Below are 15869 nucleotides of genomic sequence, written 5' to 3'. Positions count from 1 at the left end.
AATAACCTAAAGTCTTGTTGGTCACAAAAACTGAAAATTTGACCTCTTTTCAGAAACAATAATATTAAACAAAAATATAAAAATCAAACTCTACACTACTATGTCAAACCAATAAACTCGTGATAATATTTCACTCAATATTTTTTTTTCCTATGACAAAATTCACTCATACATTACATTAGTTTCTTTGCAATTCTTCCTATAACTTATATATATATATTTACAACCTCTATAATAAAAAAGTTCAAACATTTCTCTATAAGAAACAAACATTTTATAAGTTTGAGTATACATAGTGTAGTTTTTTCAATGAGGATTTTTTTATTCTTCTTAAGAAAATTGTATAGTAAATTATTTTATTTATTCCACGACGTGACACTGTTCTATTGGATGATTCTATACCTTACTCTACTATTCAGATTTTACCATATCGAATTTCGTTTGGGTATTTTCTTTCTTGGGTTTTCTTGGTTTTTTTCATAGATTTTATTTGTGAATAGCAACTCGCATGCTTGACGAGCTGCTATTGGTTTATGTCACACCCGCTACCACTATTCGAATTTTGCCACATCGCATCTCTTTGGGATTTTTTACCGGTTACATTTTGGTTTTTTACACACTTTTTTTTCTTCATTTTGAGTCATTCAACTTTTTTGTGGCACACACTGTACTGCTACATGCATTTGCTTGAATTCTGAACTAATATATTGATATTTTTGTCATATCACATCCCGTTCGAGTTTTTACTATGAGTTACTTTTTAGTTTTTTCACACTTTTAAACAAACAAATTCATAATTTTAATAAAGTGGTTGAAGGTTTAACTTAAATATACTAAAATAACATAACCGTTTCAACAATACAATTGAGGACCCGCAACGCAGAGTCCAAATTTTTCTAGTTTGGATATTATTTTTGTTGTTTAGGTATGTCTCCGTATGCCCTACAGGGGCGGACGTACATTACTACTAACGGGGGGCAGTGCCCTCTATACTTTTCATTGGACTAAGTATTTAATGCAAAGTTTCTAGTGGAAAACAAGTCATCATAAGATATTGCCCTCGTTTTAAAATTGACATGCCCCCAGCACATTCTGAGTCCAACTAATAAACTTGTCACTTCGAATTGAAAATTGGATTTAAGCTCTTTTACATTGTGTCCGGTTATTTTGCTTTTATTGTTGGTAAGTTTTATCTGTTTCAACAATTATAAAGGTCTAGAGGGTTTATTATTATCTTTTACTTAATCTTTATTGATTTATTATTATTACTATAAGTGATGATATTATCCATTATTTAACCCACTCTATCAAAATAACAACTAAACACATTAGGTTTTACATATTGTGAATATTTCACTTTTTTGTCAATTAAAACTTTTATATTATTATCATCTAACAATAATAATAAAGGAACACCCCAAATTTATTTTTAAAAAAGTCATAGCAAGCAAGGTTGAATTTTAGCCATTGGATTATTTTGTTTGCATCATTTACTTTATTTAGATTTATTCCCTAAATTACTAAATACTCCGTACTAAATTATTAAATATTAAATACATAAGTAATTTATGTTAAAAACTTTAGGCAATTATGAATTACTATAGATGACATGAAAGTTTTACGTCCAAATATACCTTTAATACTACTATTATTATAAGTATTTTATATTTTATAATTTTTGGAATAAAGTTATTTTAGATATTGAAGATAAGTTAATCAATTAATTTTTGTAATTAAACTTATCCGGTAACTCATTATTTCACCAAATATAAACATATTGACAAGAATAAATAAATATAATAATAATAAATAACAGTTTATAACTAAACTAGATTATTGACACGCGTAATACACAGGGAACACATTAAAAAATACATTATAACTTAAGCCTCCTATTTGTCGTTTTTAATAATTGATGCAATATCATCAATTAAGTATATCTTTATAGTATTAATGACTCATTGGTTAGGTTTTTGACATTGGGTGGATTCACTTGGGTTTGAGTCTCACTTTTCACATTTATGAGAGTGGATTAATAAGGTTTTTTGAGAGTGTTGATTTTTAAACATACGTGTAATTTAGGAATATAAGTAGAATAGAATGTCGTTAAAAAAAAAAAATCATTATTTAAACACAAGTATACACAACAAACTAATTTTATATAATGTAAATCAACGGTAAACCATATGTCATAAAATGCAACATACACTTTTAATGTATTTTTTAATGTGTTTTCCGCGTATTACGTGGATCAATAATCTAGTTATTATATAAACAAATAGTTTAATATTACAATTTCTTTTTGTATGTTATGTTGAATTTCTTTTTAAAACAAATTTAGATAATTCAATTCGTACTTTTCAAAAAATAAAAAAGATCGTAATACTTTTTATGTTTATTATGTAATTTGTGTCGCAAAATTAAAGTGTGAGCTAATATTAAAATGAAGCTATACAAGATATAATTCGATTAAAAAATATATGGAAAATCATAAACGACGATTGTATGATGTATATAGTTGTTTTTGTATTATTAGGTACTTTTTTTACACAATAAGTTTACACTATTGGAAAAGAAATTTTTTTGCCCTCGTAACTTTATTTTCTAGATCCGCCACTGATGCCCTACATCTAATTTCTCCATACTACCTATGTAGAAATTTTTACTTCCGTTAGTCGTCACAATGCTTAGAGACGATGCTAATCATGTTTAGGTAAACTATTTTTATAAAGAACAACGTTTGAAACGAGAAAGGACCAGATTAACGTGCAAATGATCAATTACACGGGCAAGTGACCTCATTGGATAACACATTGCGTTAATATCACTCTTCATATCTAAAACAAGATTTACTGATCCATTACTCATATGCTCTTAAATAAAATATAAAATATTCGATATTAGTTAACGTGGTTAGACAATACTATAAGCTTAGATAATGTTTGTGATATTATCAGTATTTGACATATTCCAAGATGTTGATATATATAATGGCAAATCCAAAATCAAATACAATCAGGTTGATAAGATATTTAGACTAAATGTTTCTTTATAGGTTACAAGGCATTTTAGAAATATAGGATTTTACTTAAACAAAAATTAAAGGCTAGAGGAACATATTTGGGAAATTTTATATACAATCATGATTTAAGTTTCATTATAATTTACTCTATGTAATTACATGTTACTCATTTTACAAGACTAGATTATGATGGTATGTAGCTTAGTAAGATGTTAATCTTTACATAAAATAACTATTACTACTACTATACAAGTATACATAATGTATGAGTTATTATTGTAAAATAACAAATTATCTTTCTCCTTATTTGTCCCAAATATGACAATTATTATTCCTAAAATAATAGAATTATCTTTAAAAGAAAATGCTTCCCTTTTATTGAAAAAGGAAAAGAAAACAATAATGATATAAAGTGATTGTCTAAAGGTATATATTTTTCAAGTAACAGTGGTCAATAAACAAGACGGTTCTCGATATCCATCAACCAATAGATTGTCAGTTCGAGTTTCACTGTAGACAAATGTGTAAAAATACACGTATGTAACAATGTGTCATTGAGCTTTTTATAAATTTAATGTCGTAAAGATACAATGTAAGATGTACATCGTGGTGTTTGTATTCCAATCAAATCAATGCTAACACATACAAAATCAATGGGTATAACTACAAACGTAAACTGGCCCTGGGGTTTATAAATGTAACGACTAAAAGTAACATGAAACAAGATACTAGAAATCCAGTTGAGGTAGTGATACGGCTTGAAGAAGATATATCATGGGCACTCACCAGATATGATCTCCCGGAATCCTCGTCTTTCACTCTTATGCTTGAAGAGCCTGAAAGAAAGACCAAAAACAATCAACAAATTACATTAAATATTGTACAGTCTAGGTGCAGTGAATCTTTGTTCAAATATTGTCCGATACTGTCGATCTTCATGTGTTGTTGACTATATATACATGGAGATAATTTACTTAACACAATGATTTTGTTCAAATTTCATTGACTTGTAATATATAATCACATGATTCTTGTAGATCATATTGGATACACTAACCGTTTATAGAGAACTCGTTTATCTTGTACGCTAAATATTTTAGGCCAACCTTACGTAACGTGTTCTGACGTACCAAGATTCTAGCCATTTAACCAGAGTTAGACAACCCATCCAAGCCACAAATTTTGCCTTCCTTAAAAAGAAAACGAAAGAGAAATGTGTACTTACAATTATAATCAACCCATCCAATTGTTTTCTCTTCCAAATCGTATGTCACGAGTCTATCTGACAACACAAGATCTGCATACAAAACATTCAATTGTCACCTTTGATACAATATCATCAAAGCATCTCGAGAAAACTTCAAAAGTAATGATCCTACAATTACATGTGTCATGCAGTGATATTCATACATATCTATGGCTTTGCAAACTTTGCAAGTCGAAAAGGAGATAGCCAGGCAATAGAGCTAAAGATGATGTGCGGTTAAAGAGTTGCTGCTAACATGATGTGTGATTTACTATTTAAGTAAAATCCATAATATCACTCGACTCAATTAAAAGTACCATCAAAACTCTCTAATTGAGTATCAGTATACACAGTTCAAGCGTTTAATCATGTGGATTCTCTAATTAGATTGAGGTCTAGACACATCTTGCTTCTGAATTTAAGGCAATTTTCGATAATCAGTATTATACTATTTACAAGAAAACTGTTAAATGGTAGAAAAGATTACTTAAAAACACCTCCCCTTACTTTAAACCTACTTTGAGGAACTTCTTCTAATCATCTCACAAAACGCATCTCCTTCCCACAAAAATTTATTTTTTGGTAATTTTATTTATTAAATAATCACAGCTTTCCTAACACTCGAATAGCTGATCACCAGACTCAAACGGCTTTAGACAGAAAAGGCACATCTAAATAACATCACCCTCACTTCACTTTGTAATATGTACCCAGCTTGTCTATTATCAGAATCAAATTATTCAAAATCAACTAATTACTTCAGATTTCACATCCAAACGCCCATGAGTCATGACTACATGAAATACAGTAGTGACTAAAGGCTGACCTCCCAACAAAGTTATCTCTTTTCCCTGAGATTGCAAGTCACTATCCTGAAAACCGACACACCAATCTTTATCCTGGAAAGGAAGCGTCATAAAACATGTTACATTAGTGCCTTAAGCAACCATAAGTGCGTGGGTAAGGATAACTTGGAATATGTACCTGAACTTCAAAGAGGTATTGACTGGGTTTAACTTTCAAAGAAAGTGAATTTTCAAAGTGAAAAATGACATCTGGAAAACCCTTATCAACACTGCATTATCAGAGGATTAAGGTAATGTTACAAGCCCAAAATTTGAGGTTGCATAACTCTATCACATAAGTTGAATGGAAAATCTAGAAATTTCAGTGAATAGTTACAGTATCAATCAGATTATATGTCAACCAGTAGATTGTACTTTTTAATATATGTGTGTAATAGAAACCAAGAGATCAGGTAATTGTCAATCACATTTAGAAAGGAAAAAAGATGTATACATCTGTATTGTTCCATGAAATGGCAAGATTTAACTAGTTAGCTTGACAAATGTAACTGTTGAACATACAGCTTGAATAATGAGCACATATTCACCATCATGAGTTGCATCAATTAAAATATTGTATATATAGTGAATTAAAGTTTGAAACTCCGAAAGAAAATATTGCAATTTCATGTAATGAACGAGTAATATAATCATGTAGACACACACATACACAAGTACATCTATAAGTTATGTCAAATTAAATAAGCACTAAAAACTTTAAGTTTTGCTGAATATGTAATATCTTAAAGGATTCCTATTGAAAAAATATATAAAAAACGAATATGTAATATCTTTAGGATTCCAACCATAGTCATCAAATATAGCTTCTGTAAGTTGAGGCATAAAGAGCAAAGGTTTCCACACCTTCGTGTCATAGAACTGAGCCACGTAAATTGAAGAAAATTCAAAGTTTTCTAAACGCATCATCAAAGAATCATCAGCATTAAATTTCTAAATGCATCATCAGCATGAGTTAAACTTTAACATAGATAAGGTTAACATAATTATATAAACAAACATAGAAGCTCCCTCAAAGAATCCTCAGCAAATACCAACACGATACTGAATTTTATCGACATTGAACCCATGAACAGAATAATCAAATTCAAAAGAGAAGGGATAACGACTGGTAGAAGCAGAGTAAAGATAAATTAGCAATAGAAAGAACACCCTATTGTGATTATTCCATATTCCCAATTTTAAGTTGTGTCGTATATTAGCTTAAGATATGCTTAATTTAGTCAGATTTCATTTACCAGTTAGCACACTGCACACGTTAATTTCTAAAAAAAAAGCTTCTTTATTTATTAATAATGCATGGGATGCAGAACTATTTTCTTAAATCTAACTGAAAGGTTTTCCATAACAAGTACCTTAATGCTTACAAGGGAATCATAATAGTGCCATTAAGGAACATATTACATATATATAGTGAAACTCAAAGTCTTTTCAGTTGTCCCGGTTTTAAAGGTTGATCAAGGTAACTATATAAAATTCCATTATATTTTAGAGTCCACTCACCATCCTTAAGTGTCCTTTTTATTAGCTGTTATCTGAGTTTGTGTGTTTGACAGTCAGCTAAGTGAACTCATTACTGCAACTTACGACAAATCATTTCACAGAATTGTGTTAGAAATATCACTTCATTAATCTTTATAAGAGAAATCATACATGCCATTCTTATGTATATTTGATTTGCATTTTTAAAATGCATGAATCAACCATCATTTCATATTTATCTAAGATTCAAATTTGTGTATTCCAGGATGTCAATTACGAAGCATGCAGATCATTGCCATATGTGTAGTTTAAGATTAAAATGACTACAAAGCATACTGCATAACAAGTTACAATTTATTATACAATCAACAAACCACAAAGTACGGACTGATATCATGACTAGTAACAAAAGTTACATAAGGTAAACGAATACTTACTTTCCAGAGTACTTGTAGCATATAAACTGCTGCTCAACAATGTGACTTTTTAGATTTGGTTGTGCAGCCTCAATCTGGATCAAAAGGGTAATAGTGAGAACCATGATAAACTTCAAGATTTCTTTTAACAAAGGGGAATTACGGTCAGCTAGCAAAATGATGAATGTAAACAGATACAGGTGGTAATATCGACAATTTACTTATAGATGGGATTCAAGTTATGAATTACCTCAAAAATTTTCTAGTTTTATCAATGAAATAATATTATCTCTGAAATTATACAGGAGAAGATTATTCGTTTGAAAAAAACAAACTTTGGATAAGAAGTGTTTAAGGTCAACCAATTCAGCCGGGCATATACCAAAATTTACCTGAGATGACCCGTTGCCCAACCCATACCTTCCATTGTCAAATCTAGAAACAGAACTTATAGTGTTTCACATACCTTTTCCAATACTTGCTTGTAAACCAGATCAGGCAAATAAGCTAAGGTCGTACCACTGTCAATAATTGTTCCTCGCTTATCCCCAACGTCAAAGATATCTGTTGGAAGTTGTAGAACATCACCACCTACCTCAATTGCCTTCAACTCAACATTATAATGTGCCCTATGAAGTACATAAATTCATAGAAACAAATGTACTTACTATGTGAGAAAGATCGAAGAAATGTGAAAACTCATACAGCAAACAGGACACTGTGCAAAGAAATGCCTCTAAATCATAGGTAGGGATTCCTCGTAAATACAACTAAATATGCCTATAGACCAACACGCAGAAGTTATGACCATATACATCATGTCTCTTCCAATATTTCAAGTATTTTAAGAAGTAAATTGACAAATGGAAGTACAAAAGACGATGAACGGACATAGTTGAAAAGAGTACTTAGATACTCTATTCTAAAAAAATTCGATTATCAACACATGTAAAAGACCCATCAGCCTATAGGCTGTGGGTTCTATTCCTATGGTGGACCCTTTGTGAATATGTGGATTATGTAGTTGCCTTCCAGAAAATAAGAAGAAGAACAAAGCACACGTAAAAGAAGTCTATGAATCATATCTCAAAGAGTTTTATTTACCGGATACCTTAATTACACATCATCACAAATTGATACATTACATCAAACCATGGTGTGATGTCTAATATTCTAAATGTTATGTGGTTGATAAGCTAAGCTTCAGTTCACTAACAACAATCCCTCAACTTAGTATTACTCTATAAATTAGATGAAAAAGATTGAAATGATGTGATTAATATGGCTGTAACAATATCCATGCATTATTTGTAAATAACTTACTCGGGAATCATTGGTGTTGTCTTTACTTTCGGCTGTACCACTTCTCCAATAGCAAATATGCCTCCTCCTTGAGAGCCATCCAAGCAATGAGAAAATATCTTTCTTACCTTTTTAGCCGCAGCAAGTTGTGAAAGTACAGAGGAATTTGCCTGCCCAAACCCAAGTATTCCATCTAGTGCTTGTTGAGATGAACCTAACTCTCCAGATTGTTGAGACCCACACCTATAAATGAATTATTAATATAACCGCATGTAACATAGACTATATGCCTCTTATTCTAAAACCTTGTGTTATGATACCATAACAATACTATAGTTTTATAGGTGGCAATTACGACCCGGTTACTTATGAATGGGTAGAATCGAGTTATCTTTTATCTCTAAAGGGTCAATGGGATATACCTTTTACAATCATATTTGACACACTACTATATACAAGTTTTGGGCTTTTTTAACACAAACAATATATGGTCTACGAAGCCTGACTCCTTTTGATCAGTTTCCTGACCCGCTCAAGTGTAGACTTACCCAAATGCTATACTCCCATTCATAAATGTGGTTTGAAGGTCTCCAGATACTCGGTCAAGTTGTACATTGTCTCTGACAAAATATCCTGTGGTGGAGCTCCCATCGCCATATGTAACAGAATAGGAACAGTACATACCGACTTTACAATCAGCAGTAGGGCCACTAAGTGTAGATATGCAAATATCTTGATCACAATTGACCATTTTGGCAGTTGAGGAAGTCTGTGGATCAAATAGAGCAAGTGATATCTGGTGACAAAAATGGTAAAAATTGTTACTTCATAAGAAATCGACAAAAAGAACTGTCAAATGCAATGTTAACCGATCAAATAGATTCTGGGAAATCAGAAATAGCTAAAAGGGCAATGTGGCTGGGGGTAAATGGGTCATTGATGATGTGACCAATAGGGTTGTTGCAACATTCTTGTCCGATTTTGTAGTTTTACACATTAGAGCTCAATTATGCAATTAGATTACACTTGGAACGCTTTAAACCAGTTCAATCTATTTCCACATGTTTCCTTTTAACTGGGGTGCACTATACCCATTGGACTAAAGATGGATCTAGTGTCATCTCCAACATGTGAAACCGGTAAAATTTCAAAGCTTAGCTAAGAACGAAATTGGTTCGAAGTCATTTGAAGTGCTTGTGAATACAGTTTATTATAAAATTAAGATTCATACTCTACCAATACATTGTTTATAATCTTAAATACAGTACTAATTTATTTAGTTTAATGTAAACGAGAAAAAAAGTGTTGATGGGTCAGTCAGACCTTAACGAGTCACTTGCACCCATTTTAGATAACATGTTCATGTTCATTTTGACAACCCCAATGACTTGCTCATTTAGCAATCTCTATCTTTTAGCTTCGTTTTTATTTTATCCTATCCATTAGAGATGAAACACAACCAAAATCAAGCCATTCGTAAGCAAATGGGTCAAATGCAGAGTACTCGGAAAAAGTTCATAAATGGCCTAGATAAGAGAAAGAACATACTCCAAGGTCACTTTTCTTTGGACATTTTTGACATCCAGCACAATTCACCCAAAGAAGGTCGCTCCCTGTATCAACTTGCACGTGATATTCCTTTGGTGGAGTTCCAATCTGAATCTTAGTGAAATACAGCCTATAAGGAAAACCATATAAACAATATAAACTTTCAAAAATGCAACATTCATCCCTATATCCACAAGTATGCATGCACATGAACATGCACATATGCCTCTGCATGTATGTGTAATTTGGTAATTCTTATGACTTGCACAGTTGCACATGATAATCCCTCAGTTTAATCCTAATCCAAAACTTAATGAGATAGAGTCTACAGAAACCAATATAAAAACTAAAAAACGCTATATACTTTCAAGGTGCAACATTAACCCAACTTGTACATACATGATACATCCATAAATACGTAGATAGATGTGTGCTTGTATTTATACTTGTGTATAAGCCCACTTCCAGCTAGCCATTGTTATTAGGTTTGAATTAGGACTTTAGTATGGCAAAGGATTATAACTTATAACTATATATGTCCGAATTTCCATATAAGCTGAACCATTAATTATTTTTTTTAACTTTATGGATACTTCTAAGACACTAACGCTCTTGAACTACAAAATTGCATCATAATTTCATTAATGAAGGGGTGGCATCAAACTTGAAACTTAACGAAAGTGGTATGGCATCACTGTTATAAATATAACTAATATCTTGGTAAACCTCAGGATCATTTTATAATTAACATTTTTACTTTTATATCACTACGATGTGTGCTCTCATACTAAAGGAAAGTACCTGAGCATCTAGACCTTATAATTCAAGTCAATACACTTACAAGTTACGATCTTTCACTATCCAGAACAGATTACACATAACTTATAACTCAAAATGATACATCCGTCCGTTAAAAAAATGATAATTTCATACCCCTTATGTGACACTATACATGGAAACATTATATACACAAACATCATTTACCAATTAACAATTCTTAAGTTACATACACATATCCACATTCCATAGGCCATAACCAACATATGAATACACAAAATTCATATATATGTAAAACAAATGCATATACATATACAGGAGTAAAGAGAGCTTACGCTGCCGAGGTAGGGCTGCCGTCTCCGCCAATAGGAAGATCAACGGCGGATAAAATCCTCCGGTGGCGGTCGGAATCATGAGCTCTAAATTGACTCAAAGACCTTTTACTGCCACCAAACTTATGCTGAACTTGAAATACCACATTCCCAGATACCAATCCACAAAACTGACCAACAATAACAATAACAAACCCAATAACCAAAACAAAAAATCTTGCTGCTTTATTTAGATCCATCTTCAATCCAATTAATCTCCTTTTTTTTTTTTTTTTTTCCAAATGGGTATCTTGAAATTCAAACAAATTAACAAACTTTATACATTTTGTGTAACTGGGTATGTATATAAATTATAAATTACTATATATATAACATGATATATACACTTTTTATGTAAGTTTTGTTAAAGACAAGAAACAAGCCTCGAGTGAGCCGTTACAGATGCGGCTACGACAAGAAACGTATATAAAAGTACAATTTATTTATTTCTAGAGAAAACCTATATATATACGTTCGTATATATAAATGTTCGTATATATAAATAGATATGCTGTTATGAAGATTGTATCATATCAACAATGATGTGCTTGACAGACCTTCCAGATCTTGCTTTATGTTCTGTACTTTTTTTGGGGCGTCATCATGTTCGATTCTTGTTTGTTTCCATTGACTTTGGACTTGTAACTTTGACTTTATTTGTATTAATTAAAGAGTGTATTTTGGGTTAATTTGTAATTAATCTAAGCGCCTCGTATCCCGACCATATTTTTTTTAACCTGACTAGACTATTAATGACAGAGGTCCCGCTTTTACTCTACCAGATTTGTCATTACATACATGGGGCCCACACTATTTTGGTTGGGATACCAAAATATTTAGTTGGAATACACCATCCGTTAATCTATTGTTTATTGGTTAACAAATGTGACGAAAGAGACATAATTATGATTTGGGCTTAGTATATTTACTGTATCTTGTTTTCAAATAGGGAAATGATTTAAGGGATATGATTAATTTTTTTAATCAAATAGCCTAATATTTTTTTTAGTCATGGGATGATGACACGTGAAAAAAATCAAGGGGCATTAGGAAAGAGAATTAGTAGATACCACATGTGATATTCTTAATGTTTTAGGAGGATTATTAGACTATTTGGTTAGAAGGTTTTATCATTTTCCAATAACTAATCTTCCTAACTAAATAGCCTAATAATCCTCCTAACTATGAGATAATGACATATGAAAATATCAGGAGACAAGATTAGAAAAGAGATTTAGTGGATATCACATGTCACCTTCTTAATGTTTCATGAGGATTATTAGACTATTTGGTTAGGAGAAGTTACCATTTTCCTTTCACATATGAAAGATTTATGTTATCTTGTAAAATTCAGGAGAAGATATCATGTAATGTTAAAAGATCTAGGAAATGTTAAATGAAGCCTAACGTGCATAAAAAAATTATATATTTTTATATTAAAAGTCTACCCTTAATTTTATGATAAAATATACAACTATTTAATTCACCTTAACAAATAAGATTTCGTTTAATAAACTCAAAAATCTATTACCTTTAATGATTTATGAGGTTGATACACTCAGTCTCTCACAAGGCTATATTTTTCTTTTCTTACTTGAAATATTGGTATGTATGATAAAAATAGTTCTAGCTGATAGCTAAGTTTTAAGTTGGAGATGTAGACTGCAGCTTTTAAGCAAAACTGTTAGTTAGAGTTTTTTTTGTAAAGTGTTTGATATTATAGCTGTGCAATTTCAAGAGGTATTTGTGTAACTTTTGAAGATTAAAAGTTTTATTGAAAAGTTAAAGCTCTTGAACACTACTTCAAGTAGCGTTAAGTTTTTTTTTTTCCAAATAAAAACTAAAGCTAGTTGCATCTGAACAAATCTTTTAATGTAATAAAAAAAATTTTCAAATAAAATTTTTTTTAACGGTAAATTATCTTGTTTTTACCTTTTAATTAAGAGATTTTTTTATTCGGTAATACATGGAACTTATTTTTTAATATTATGCCTCATCTTTCTCATATATATTCACAAATGGATATGCGTTTGATGGTGTATATTAACGACCAAATTGTTGTAAATAATTATATTAGTTAATTATATTGTGAATGTTTTATTAAGAGATTTAGTTTCCTAATATCTCTATTTTCTTGTAGCCTACTCCATACATATGAGTGTATATATATCCCCCTAATGAAAGATAAATCTCTTCTCTCCATTTCTTCTCTCCATCTCTTCTCTTGTTCTCTATAGTATTCTTTCTTTACAATAAGTTATTAGCACGATCTAAACCTTAAAACTTTAATTTGGTCGATCAATTCCTTTGAATGTTCGAAATTTGAAACAATTAAAGCGTTCAACACCATCTATTGAGTTCTTTTTCTTCGGCCGACAACTTCATAAGATATTGATTTCTCTTATGAAACTTCACGTGAACTTTTTCATGCATTTCATATTAAACAAAGTTTTTAAAGATTTTACTATAATTCTTTTTATCCGTCAATTTGTTTTTTAAAAGAATAACATATCATATCATCTTATGATATAATTTTTTATTAGTATTTATTATAGTCATCGAATGAAATAAGTTCGTTCTTTCTTTTGAATTATGAGGGTCCGAATTTGCTACTAACCGTACTTGAACTTGGTTACGACCTTGTTTTTCTCGACAAGTAGTTGGATTTGAGTGACTCTCATTCCTAAAAAGAAAATATAAGTTTTGTTAATGCTTCTATTATATGTGTTATACATATGGATCTTTGAATGAATTATCTGAATTGAATACTAACGGTAGCTAAAGTTGATTATAATCATTTAATACGACACGTGGTTTTATTTGGATAACTCTCATTTGAAGTACAAATTACTTGATGACAAGTACGAAGTTAATAAAACAGTATAAAATCATGTTTTGTGGACAATTTTTCAGTTTGCATTAATACATATTTTACTATGTTGATTATCTAGTTACGATACGGTTTACAATTGTTATATATTGTTCAATTGATGGTAATGTCATTGTATACATGTCAACATATGTTTCTGCCAACCTCCGTTCTTTTTATATTGCGGGCTGCGATATATATGACTAATGATTATTTAGGAATTTTCTGTACGGATGCGAACTTTTTCAAGCTTTGTGATGTAAGTACGAATTTTCTTAAGAAAAATTGCAAAAGTATGAAATCCGGTGTTATAAGCACCGACTTTTTGTAGATCACCAAAGACCGGTTTCATCAACACCGGTCTTGTATGATGTGGCTGCACTTTGAACTAAGTCCGGTAATGGAGACACCGGTCTTCAACATTTATCACCATTTTTCTTATTTTCTTTCTTCCACAACGCGTATATATATATATATATTGTTTGTAATATATTTGTGTGGTTGTATGTGTATTTCCGGTGGTGTATGAAGGAAGAAAAGTGTATAGTCATACACTCTGGGTATTTATTTCCCAGCGGTTCTAAGGGGGAAGAAAAGGTAAAAAGGAGTTGGTAGGTATTTTGGATTGGGGTTGGGATGTATGTAAAAAAGTACAATACTAATATAGGTAAGTGATACGTGTAATGCATACCATCCTCACAGTGACACCATCAATATAATACTCGTCTCTTATATAAATAAAACAAGATTCTTATGATATCATTATGTTTTAAATAATGCTTACTTGTCATTATTACACTTATTTATAACAATTATTTTCTTTTTTCTTTTCTTGATTTATGACATCATCCTATAAAAACTTTAAAATTAAAATGTAATTATCTAATTCGTTTTTTTAAACGACTATATGTCAATTTTCAATAACAGTAAAAAATTGACACATCATCTAAATAATAAATAAAATCTTGACATAAAGTACGACTTGTTCTTTTTATTTTATTCAAACTTTTTGACCATTTCCTAATAAAAATTAAGATTCCCACTTATCGTTATATAATTTAGATTTGTCCCTTTAGATGCTGCTTCTTCTTCTTCACAATATCAATATATATAACATACACCCAGTGTATATATAAATTGATACACACAACAAACGCACAAGCACATGCTAGATAAATCCTTTATAGCCCCAAAATGCTCCCTGAGTTTCTTCTTTCACCTGTGCGACACAAATATATTACGAACAATATATATATATATATATATATATACGCACTGTGGAAGAAAGAAAATAAGAAAAATGGTGGTAAATGTTGAAGACCGGTGTTTCCATCACCGGACTTAGTTCAAAGTGCAGCCACATCATACAAGACCGGTGTTGATCGATGAAATCGGTCTTTGGTGATCTACACAAAGCCGGTGTTCTCAACACCGGATTTCGTACTTTTGCAATTTTTCTTAAGAAAATTCGTACTTACACCACAAAGCTTGAAAAAATTCGCATCCGTACAAAAATTTCGATTATTTAGAGAATTTAATCATCACATGAAAAAAAAAATACTATCAAGGGAAAGTGATATTATAAGGATGGAAGGTGGTTTACTTGTTGGTAATTTGTGAAAAATAATAGCACACAAGAATTGAAAAAAATTGACTGAATATAAAAGTTATAATTATTTGTGTTATATAGATCTTTGATGATGATAGTATATATGTGCCATAAAATCCAATTATTTTATTTTAGTTTTTTATTATGAATCTATGTGAGCTTGTGATCTAGTTGTCCACTATGAATTACGATTTAACTATTTCCATAATTAATTTGAAAAAAAAGTTTAACGCAGATAAATATTTACTTACATATATGCATTATGACCTCTATAAGTATCTTAAGGAAGGATATATTTAATATATAGACATGAATATTCGGTGTAACTCCGTTATTTGTTTAGGTTTTTTAGAAGATTTTATAC

General features: G+C 30.8%; 1 protein-coding gene across 1 annotated transcript; it reads right to left on the bottom strand.

Annotated features, from left to right (window-relative positions):
• Positions 1–3561: 3561 nt before the first annotated feature.
• Positions 3562–11479, bottom strand: LOC122609630 (aspartic proteinase 36-like). The gene is made up of 10 exons (XM_043782615.1): positions 10992–11479; positions 9880–10009; positions 8880–9127; positions 8353–8574; positions 7496–7658; positions 7051–7124; positions 5253–5343; positions 5095–5167; positions 4248–4319; positions 3562–3858 (listed from the first exon to the last, which is right to left on the bottom strand). The coding sequence occupies exons 1-10, from the start codon at positions 11225–11227 to the stop codon at positions 3686–3688; spliced, it is 1482 nt and encodes a 493-aa protein (XP_043638550.1). The 5' UTR covers positions 11228–11479; the 3' UTR covers positions 3562–3685.
• Between the last annotated feature and the right edge of the window lie 4390 nt (positions 11480–15869).

Source organism: Erigeron canadensis, chromosome 1 (genome assembly GCF_010389155.1).
Source record: "Erigeron canadensis isolate Cc75 chromosome 1, C_canadensis_v1, whole genome shotgun sequence".
In the NCBI taxonomy this organism is placed as follows: Eukaryota; Viridiplantae; Streptophyta; class Magnoliopsida; order Asterales; family Asteraceae; genus Erigeron; species Erigeron canadensis.
This window is presented reverse-complemented; position numbering and strand designations above follow the sequence as displayed.